Source organism: Notolepis coatsorum (assembly GCF_963971535.1).
Source record: "Notolepis coatsorum genome assembly, chromosome: 19".
Lineage (NCBI taxonomy): Eukaryota > Metazoa > Chordata > Actinopteri > Aulopiformes > Paralepididae > Notolepis > Notolepis coatsorum.
Window position 1 is genome coordinate 34098157 of NC_140183.1, and position 10314 is coordinate 34108470.

The following is a 10314-nucleotide window of genomic DNA, read 5'->3' on the forward strand; positions in this document are numbered from 1 at the left end:
TTCAGGTAGTGTTGTTAGTGTTGTTCAGGTAGTGTTGTTCAGGTAGTGTTGTTTAGTGTTGTTCAGGTAGTGTTGTTCAGGTAGTGTTGTTAGTGTTGTTCAGGTAGTGTTGTTCAGGTAGTGTTGTTTAGTGTTGTTCAGGTAGTGTTGTTCAGGTAGTGTTGTTTAGTGTTGTTCAGGTAGTGTTGTTCAGGTAGTGTTGTTTAGTGTTGTTCAGGTAGTGTTGTTAGTGTTGTTCAGGTAGTGTTGTTCAGGGTTTGCGACTGAAGAGAAATGTTCTTGTTCATCATCATTACAACCTACAGTACAATGTTGTTAGTAGTGCTTGTTTTTTCTCTGCCCCAGTGGGAATGTGTTTGTTTCATACACGCCTTGAGAATACTTCAGATTTCCCACATCCACTATGAATAGTCCACTCCAACCCCCGTTACGGAGCCGCTCTGCACGTTCTTGAATCAGTGTGTGCATTTCACTTCAGCTCGAGGAAAATTGAGTTAGGGAGTAAAGCACTTCACTGTGGTTGTGTGTGTGTGTGACAGAGAGATGGAGTCTGATGACAGAATAGTCGTGAGGATCATTGTCACTGTGTTTGCAGATGGGGTTCCCAGCTGTCCCAGTAGGGGAGGGGGTGCTAGTTTGCTGGTTTACCCACTTCAAGCAGAAAGAGATGGGCGACCCATTGTTAGAATGAATCATGGATTCTCCTGTGTGCGTGTGTGTGTGTGTGTGTGTGTGTGTGTGTGTGTGTGTGTGTGTGTGTGTGTGTGTGTGTGTGTGTGTGTGTGTGTGTGTGTGTGTGTGTGTGTGTGTGTGTGTGTGTGTGTGTGTGTGTGTGTGTGTGTGTGTGTGTGTGTGTGTGTGTGTGGGTGTGGGAGGGGGTGTATGTGTTGGACAAAGGCCTGGTAATGAATCTATTCTCTCTCCCTCCCACCTCTCTCTCTCCCTCCCCCTGTCTCTCCTGAGGTCGAGTGTACTTCACACTTGAACTTGGAGGAGAGTGTTTTGTCTTGAGTGGCCGGTCATTCAGTGCAAGCAGTGCCACCGGTTATTTTCGACCGAGCGATACGTTTCAACAAACCACAGCAGGAGGCGGCTGGAGACGTGGTCCAGTCTAGCTGCCGCACAGCGAGTGGTAACACACCTGATCGAGGCCTTACGAGGCGATGCAGTGCTGGGTTTGGGCGATACGGACTTGGCCGATAGAAGGAGCACGTTCAGTCCCACAAACTGAACGTCACAGGAAGTCCTTCGTAACAACGCCTCACTGTGCCTCACTAGCCTCACTGAGGACAGAGTAAATCCCTGTATATGTTCCTGTACATTTACATTTTACTATAGGCATTGGAATACCTTCCTGGACATTTACATTTTATTTGTACATTTTACTGTACATTTCACTGTATATTACTGTATATTTTCGAACTGCCTATTTCAGACTGTGTATTTTTAGTTTTATTTGTATTCTTATTCTTATTCCTATTCTTATTTGTGACTTTTGACTAACTGAATGTTCCTTGTGAGCGATCTGTGGTGCAGAATTTCCCTCAGGTTCATTAAAGTACTTCTATTCTATTCTATTCTATTCTATTCTATTCTATTCTATTCTATTCTATTCTATTCTATTCTATTCTATTCTATAAAAGTTGGCTTGTTCTAGTATTCTGCTTTAGGACCAGGCGGTTATCACCTATGGTTTACACCTTGCTATATTATAGCCAAGTCACCTACAGCAGTTCTCAAACTTGATTCATAATAAGGCCATGGACCTCCCACCTCCCAGGGACAAGAATATGTGTTGAACTGTCCTGTCTACTGCATCAAACGCTCTGGAGAGAGTGATCTAAACATACTGTAGATGAACAGTAGCTGAAGTCATTGTACTTGACTTACATGTGTCAGGTTATTACTGCAGACGTGATGGATGATTAAGAAACATGCTGGTGTAATTATACCACACACACACACACACACACACACACACACACACACACACACACACACACACACACACACACACACACACACACACACACACACACACACACACACACACACACACACACACACACACACACACACACACACACACACACACACACACACACACACACACACACACACACACATATATATATAATAATACCAAATGCACCAAATGAGTGGTTAACACCGCTCTCTGTTAACCAAATCCTCCCACTCTTATTCCTATGTAATAGCTATGAACATCATTGTAAAACACTATTCCTGTGTTGTAACAAGCGCACACCTCCCATAGTGACACCCATACCAGCCAAAATATATGCAGAATATATGCAGAATATATGCAGAATATATGCACATACAATACATATTCTAATGCGTGGATGACTCCTACTTGTCCCTATGCATGAGGACGGCGAGCTGGCAAAGCCATGGGAACCGATGTCCCCGCCTGGGATACGAGACGGTGCCTTAAAAAATAAGCTGTTGTGCACACACACACAATAGCCCCCCCCCCCCCCCCCTCACTGCCACTGTGACCCCTGAACTTGGCCTTAAGTCTTGTCTGTGGTTCGCAGCTGGGACGGGGGGGGGACGACGACGACGACGACGAGTGTCGCCGTGAGGCAGGGATATGCATGTCTCGCTGTTCTATCAAAGCCTGCCAATCAAATCTCTATGTCTGTCTCCTCGAACAACACCCTCGGACAATATTAAAGGGATAGTTAGGATCTTTCTCAGCACAGTCCTTGCTGTTATACCAGCTCCAGATGGTTAGCCACAACACAAATGGTACAAGTCTCACTGCAATCTACTTTGTGTTCACTGTGGAGTAAATCTACTTTGTGTTCACTGTGGAGTAAATCTACTTTGTGTTCCATGTGGAGTAAATCTACTTTGTGTTCCATGTGGAGTAAATCTACTTTGTGTTCCCTGTGGAGTAAATCTACTTTGTGTTCCCTGTGGAGTAAATCTACTTTGTGTTCACTGAGTACAAAGTAGCCTACATTTCAGTAAGACCTCAGTTAGTTTGTACAGGACTCTACATTGGTTTGTGGCTAAACTATCCAGAGCCAGTATGATGATTCTACGATGATCACAGCTGGTGAGTGAGAAATAGGGGCTAGGGTTCCAAAAATCTGAACTATCCCTTTAACCTCTCTCCACACCGTAGCCCCTCCCCCTCTCTACCTCCATTACTCATCATAGACCCTCCCCCCTCTCACGCATCATTTCCTGGGGGGCTGCTGGGATAGGGGTCAAGGGTTAGGGGTCAGGGGTGATCTGCAGGGGTGCACACTGACACAATTATTCTGCTACCCCCCAAAGCCCCCCCCCCCCCCCCCGACCACCACCCCCTTCCTATTGGCTTCTCTTGTGCTGTGTGCTTGGCCTGTGCTACCATTGTCTTCTCCACTGTCACCAAGCTCTTAGGATGTCATATCTTCCAAACGCTTCTTACCTTCTTCTTCTACCAGAATTGCTGTTCTGCACTACAAATAGTTGATTATTGTATATTGGTTATTGTATATTGGAGTGTGTGTGTGTGTGTGTGTGTGTGTGTGTGTGTGTGTGTGTGTGTGTGTGTGTGTGTGTGTGTGTGTGTGTGTGTGTGTGTGTGTGTGTGTGTGTGTGTGTGTGTGTGTGTGTGTGTGTGTGTGTGTGTGTGTGTGTGTGTGTGTGTGTGTGTGTGTGTACTAGTCCAAGTCTCTAGTCCTTTGTCCAGATTACTTGTAACAACATGATATAAGTATTATGTCTGTGTGTGTGTGTGTGTGTACTAGACCTTTGTCCTGTTTACTTAAAATGTTATATGTTATGATGTGAGTATTAAACAAACAAAAAAGAAAAAACACTTGAATTGACTGGGAGTTGGTGGAGCCCATCTCTCCTTCCTCTTCACTCATATTAAATCCCTCTCTCCTTCTTCTTATCTCGTATTAAATCCCTCTCTCCTTCTTCTTATCTCGTATTAAATCCCTCTCTCCTTCCTCTTATCTCGTATTAAATCCCTCTCTCCTTCATCTTCTCATGTATTAAATCCCTCTCTCCTTCCTCTTCTCATGTATTAAATCCCTCTCTCCTCCCTCTTCTCATGTATTAAATCCCTCTCTCCTCCCTCTTCTCATGTATTAAATCCATCTCTCCTTCCTCTTCTCATGTATTAAATCCCTCTCTCCTTCTTCTCATGTATTAAATCCCTCTCAGCTTCCTCTCCTCATGTATTAAATCCCTCCTGTATTAAATCCCTCTCTCCTTCCTCTTCTCTCATATTAAATCCCTCTCTCCTTCCTCTTCCTCCCATGTTATCTCTCTTCCCTGTACAGATGGCGGCCATTCTTTGTTTAACCCTGTGTACATCTGTCCACATCATATGCTGTCCTGCAGTATCTCCGCCACCCCCCTGTTAGCTACGGACCACGTACTGGTTTTGGGGTGGGGTGGGGTGGGTTGGGTTGGGGGGGGGGGGGTGCAGAGGGGTGCAGATGCGACCTTGGAGATAAAGGGCAGACCAAGCCCCAGAGACTGACCCTAAACTTGACTTTGTCAGCTGAGGACAAAGAGGAGCAGGGCTGAGTTGAACAGTAGTGAACTTGCCTGAGTGGGCAGATGGTGATCGGCTTGATAGAACCCAGTCAGACACAGGATCATGTGCTGCTGTGTTTACATACTGTATCTGACACCAAGCACTCAAGTGGAATGACCAGGCGTGAGCTGTGAGAAACAGAGGGAGAGTGGGACTAGCTAGTTTACACAATGACTGGAAGTGGATACGGACCATTACCGTCAAAACAACCCTCTTATTTACATGTTGTGACTTGTGTATTTACAATGTGTAGAAATAACTATTTAAAATGTGGTAATTTTCATAGCAGATACACAGTCTGGACTATTTTCTTGACGAACAACCACTGGCTGGGCGTAATGATATGCCGAAGCACCTCTAAAAAGCAAAACCAATGTGACTAGCTAACCTACAGAAGAACGACTGCTAATCATGGACGACTTTGTAAGAGAGGAAGGTGATGATGAATTCTGGACAAACCAAGATCCAGAACCGTATCTATTTGAACCAGAATTTACAGAGGAGGAACTACAGGTTCTGGAAACGGAGTGGGAAAGAAGGGAGGCTGAGGTGGTTGTTTGTACACATAAAGTCACAACATGTAAATAAGACAGTTTTGGAGTTGTTGGAAAGTGTATTTTGTTACTTTTGACGGTAGGCTAGGTAAACTAGCTGGCCAGCTGCGGGTCGGTCTCTCTCTCTCTCTCTCTCTCTCTCTCTCTCTCTCTCTCTCTCTCTCTCTCTCTCTCTCTCTCTCTCTCTCTCTCTCGCTCTCTCTCTCTCTCTCTCTCTCTCTCTCTCTCTCTCTCTCTCTCTCTCTCTCTCTCTCTCTCTCTCTCTCTCTCTCTCTCTCTCTCTCTCATACATACACTGCATACATACATACATACAATGATAAAGAACTTACAAAATGCACTTTAGAGGCATATTGAACTGAAATATAAAAAATAGGGTGGAATTGTTCAAGTTCTTTAATAGTTGTCATACAGAAGTACAGAATACTTTCATACAAATCCCATTCCTTCATCCTCATCCTTCAAGTTAGCTTCTTTGTTCCCTCTCACCCTATTCAATCAATATATTCATGAATATATTAGACCAGGGAGCCAAATCCTGATCGAGAGAATGAATGATAGAGAGCAGGGTATTGATTGATTTCAGTTGTTTGATTGTAATCTATTGCAAACACATCCAGTATAGTCTTTAAGACCTGCTACAAGACCTCTATATACCCCATGTTATACATACATCTTTGCTTTGGTATATTTAGTAATTAGTGCAGGGATGCAGCCTGATTATTAACAGACTAGATGCTCAAATGTATCTCAGATATGAAAATGAATGTACAGAGAGTTTTCTTTGTATAATAGAATCACGTGAGAAGGTATACTGGTATGAATGCATGGTAGAAACTCTTATCTCCCTCTCTCTCTCTCTCTCTCTCTCTCTCTCTCTCTCTCTCTCTCTCTCTCTCTCTCTCTCTCTCTCTCTCTCTCTCTCTCTCTCTCTCTCTCTCTCTCTCTCTCTCTCTCTCTCTCTCTCTCTCTCTCTCTCTCTACATGCCTATTGAAGAGACTTAACTACGAAACAACTAACATTTGAACCATAAAAGGTTGCTCCAGCAACAAAACGGACCATCAGTTTAGAGAGTGTAATAGAGGGGGGGGGGTCATTTTGGCATTGGATAGTAAGTCCATTATCTATGTCCAGCTGAACCCTGCAATGGCAATACCTAAACCTTATTACAAAAGGGTACGTTGGACCACAACCCCCCACCACCACCACCACCCACCCCATGTTCCTTTTACATAGGGGTCAAGGGTGAGTGCGGTGTGGGGATGGGCCTATCAGCTGCAACCTTTAAGGTCATGGTCAAATCCAGCTAAGGGTTAATAATAGTCTGACCCCTTCCAGAAATAACCTCCACTTCACTGGCCACACATGCACACACACACACATGCACACACACACACACACACACACACACACACACACACACACACACACACACGCACACACACACACACACACACACACAACACACACACACACACACACACACACACACACACCATTCTTCTCATTACCTCCAACCTCCCTCCCTCTCCTATCACCCTATCACAGCACGCGCACACACACCCTCCCCCAGGCGAGGGGTGCTCAGAGTGTCAGATGGTGCCCCAGGGGAGACTGCTCCGGCTGGGACCGGCCAGGAGGATGCTTGCATGATTTGGATGGGGGCTGTTGTTTACATGGATGGAGCATATTGTGTATGTAAGAAGACTGGACAATGCTTTGCCTGTGAGAGCAATATAAGAGCTGGACACGACAGTGTCTCAAACACCTTGGCTATAAGAGCTGCTGAACACAACAGTGTATCAGACACCTTGGTTATAAGAGCTGCTGAACACAACAGTGTCTCAGACACCTTGGCTATAAGAGCTGCTGAACACAACAGTGTCTCAGACACCTTGGCTATAAGAGCTGAACACAACAGTGTCTCAGACACCTTGGCTATAAGAGCTGAACACAACAGTGTCTCAGACACCTTGGCTATAAGAGCTGCTGAACACAACAGTGTTTCAGACACCTTGGCTGTGGCAGTAGGCTCATGATTTTACACGCATGTACTTTAGAGGCCCCACGATACCATATTATCATGTTACTAGAAACACAATATTGTAATGTCACCATATTGTAATATCACAATATTGCAATCATCTATTTTATCTAATACGGTAACGTTTTCAGTCTGTTCACCTCATTCCAATAATCTGTATTGCAGTAAATAATTGTTTATTTATTTTTAAATATCGATTCTTGGCATCACTGTATCGATCTTATATGGCCACACAGAATATTGCAATATACTGCTGTATGGATCTGTCTCTGGGATGCAGGATCTGAGGCTGCCTCCACACTGGGATGCAGGATCTGAGGCTGCTGCCTCCACACTGGGATGCAGGATCTGAGGCTGCTGCCTCCACACTGGGATGCAGGATCTGAGGCTGCTGCCTCCACCTCCACACTGGGATGCAGGATCTGAGGCTGCTGCCTCCACCTGGGATGCAGGATCTGAGGCTGCTGCCTCCACACTGGGATGCAGGATCTGAGGCTGCTGCCGCCACACTGAGTGGCTCTGACTGTATAGATCTGTCACTGGGATGTAGGATCTGAGGCTGCTGTCTCGACGCTGAGTGGCTCTGACTTCATGAGGCCATAAAATGATCATGCCACAATAAAGTCCTTTTATGGCCTAATAAAGTCCTTCTTACTCTGATTTCTAGCTTTAGGAGAGCGGTGTTGTTCACTGTACTGACTGAACCGTCCTGCGACACACGAAGAACACGTCTTAAATCCCCTTCAAATCCTTAAAACACAATATCATGGAATATGTGAAGCTTGTGTAGACTGATGTACAATGGTGGTGGATTCAAATAAAGCATTTTATTAAAAGTGTGTGTGTACGTGTGTGCGTGTGTGTGTGTGTGTGTGTGTGTGTGTGTGTGTGTGTGTGTGTGTGTTGTGTACCACTGTGAATGTCTATCATGTTTCTATTACATGTGAACGCCTGCTCACTGTAAATTGAAGACACTATCATCCTCTTAAAACAGTGTGCGGATGTTTGTTAAGAGATTATGTTGAAGTTGTTGTACAAAATGTCCATTCAAACACAAGACATCCACGGGACAGCAGGATAAAGCCTGAGCCAGATTCACCTATATTCACTATATTTACCTATATTTACCTATATTCACCTATATTCACCTATATTCACCTATATTCACCTATATTTACCTATATTCACCTATATTCACCTATATTCACCTATATTCACCTAATTCACCTATATTCACCTATATTCCACCTATATTTACCTATATTTACCTATATTCACCTATATTCACCTATATTCACCTATATTTACCTATATTCACCTATATTCACCTATATTCACCTAATATTTACCTATATTCACCTATATTCACCTATATTCACCTATATTCACCTATATTTACCTATATTTACCTATATTCACCTATATTCACCTATATTCACCTATATTTACCTATATTTACCTATATTCACCTATATTCCCCTATATTTACCTATATTCACCTATATTCACCTATATTTACCTATATTCACCTATATTCACCTATATTCACCTATATTTCACCTATATTCACCTATATTCCTATATTCACCTATATTCACCTATATTCACCTATATTCACCTATATTTACCGTATGTCATTATAAAGCGCTCACCTTGCACCAACCAGCCTGCCAGCGCCGTCCTCCTCATCCTGGTGCCGGGCCGGTTGGCAGAACACACGTACACACCAGAGTGTTGCAGAGTGGCGTCAGAGATCATCAGGTTGCCTGTTCCAAGAACCTGGATACCCTCCACCCCAATAGAACGGCCCATCTGAGAGAGAAAGAGAGTGAGAGAATGAGAGAGAGAGAGAGAGGAGAGAGAGAGAGAGAGTGAGTAGGTGAGGAGAGAGAGAGAGAGAGCGAGAGAGAGAGAGAGGGGATAAGAGGGGAGAAGAGAGAGAGAGAGAGAGAGAGAGAGAGAGAAGAGAGAGAGAGAGAGAGAGAGAGAGAGAGAGAGAGAGAGAGAGAAAGAGAAAGAGAAAGTGAGATTTTCTCACAATCTGCCATGACCAGAACATAACATTGTATCCTTGTGTTCATTACAGCTTCAGTTAAATGATAAGGTACTGTAGCACTAGCAGTCCCTCTAAGTCAACGTATTGCTAATTTTTCATCAGATTCTACATCATTTCATTAAGCTGTAATTAACACAACAGAAGGATTCAATGACCCTGATGATGTCACTGGTGGCCATATATAAACTAATTTACTCTCAATCGACCTGTTCGCTGTTTACGTCAGACTCAGGCCATGTTTAGACGGAGAGAGTCTGAACAGAAACCGCAAAAGTCAACTTGCGGTCTCACTTTTAATGTTGCGTTTAGACTAGTGTTTTGGGATGGAATTCTGCGTGCAGACGAGGCTGTAAAGACTCGAGACGACGGAGCCCCGCTGTCACACGATTGGCGCATATGTCACATGACGTGCTGTGAAGACCCGCCCTACTCTGCCTCTGATTCGCAGACTGTGGGTGGGGGAATGTGATTGGACCAAAGCAGAGTCACTCACAGACAGTGGCTCCAGTCACTTAGTTGCGATAGCCGCGGGACAGATTCTTGTGTATTTAAAAGTACTGCCAATGTAGCCTTCAGGTGATCGCCATGGATAGAATCAGACATGCTTTGTTTACGCTTCTAGGCTACTGGCGCATGCCTGTGATGTAAGCAGTACGCGCGACGAGAGTCTTGAGAACCCTTTCGTCATAGTTTTATGCGGTTTGACAGTTTAGATGATAGCGCAAAGGTTTATCATTTCTAGGAATTCCACTCAGGAAGGTGGTCTCACTTTTTTGCGGTTTCTCCCCGTAAAAACGCTGTTGCCGTATAAACAAAAGGCACATCCGAAAAAATATTGTTGCGGATTCACCTGCTAGCGTTTCCGTCTAAACAGGGCCTCAGTGTGTGCATGCATCAAGGAGGCAAAAGGAACGTAATCCTGGTCAGAACAACGGCGCAGACTATAATATATTTGCATTTGTTAGCCATAACTCTCACTCACAGCCATGCTGATTCGGCAACATTTTTGTCAGGAGTGTCATGGTTTTTCCATAGAGCCCAGTCATACTTTTTTAGCACAGCAGCTCTCGCAGGTAGGGGGCAACTTAAGGT

At 44.3% G+C, this 10314-nt stretch overlaps 1 protein-coding gene across 1 annotated transcript in view; it reads right to left on the reverse strand.

Moving 5' to 3' along the window:
* LOC311246449 (immunoglobulin superfamily DCC subclass member 3) overlaps positions 1–10314 on the reverse strand; it is a gene marked incomplete at both ends in the record, with an annotated part of 123457 nt that overhangs the window by 82612 nt on the left and 30531 nt on the right. Inside the window, 2 exon segments of the mRNA XM_084336603.1 lie at positions 8819–8975; positions 8977–8978. Coding sequence (XP_084192729.1) covers positions 8819–8975; positions 8977–8978 — 159 coding nt within the window.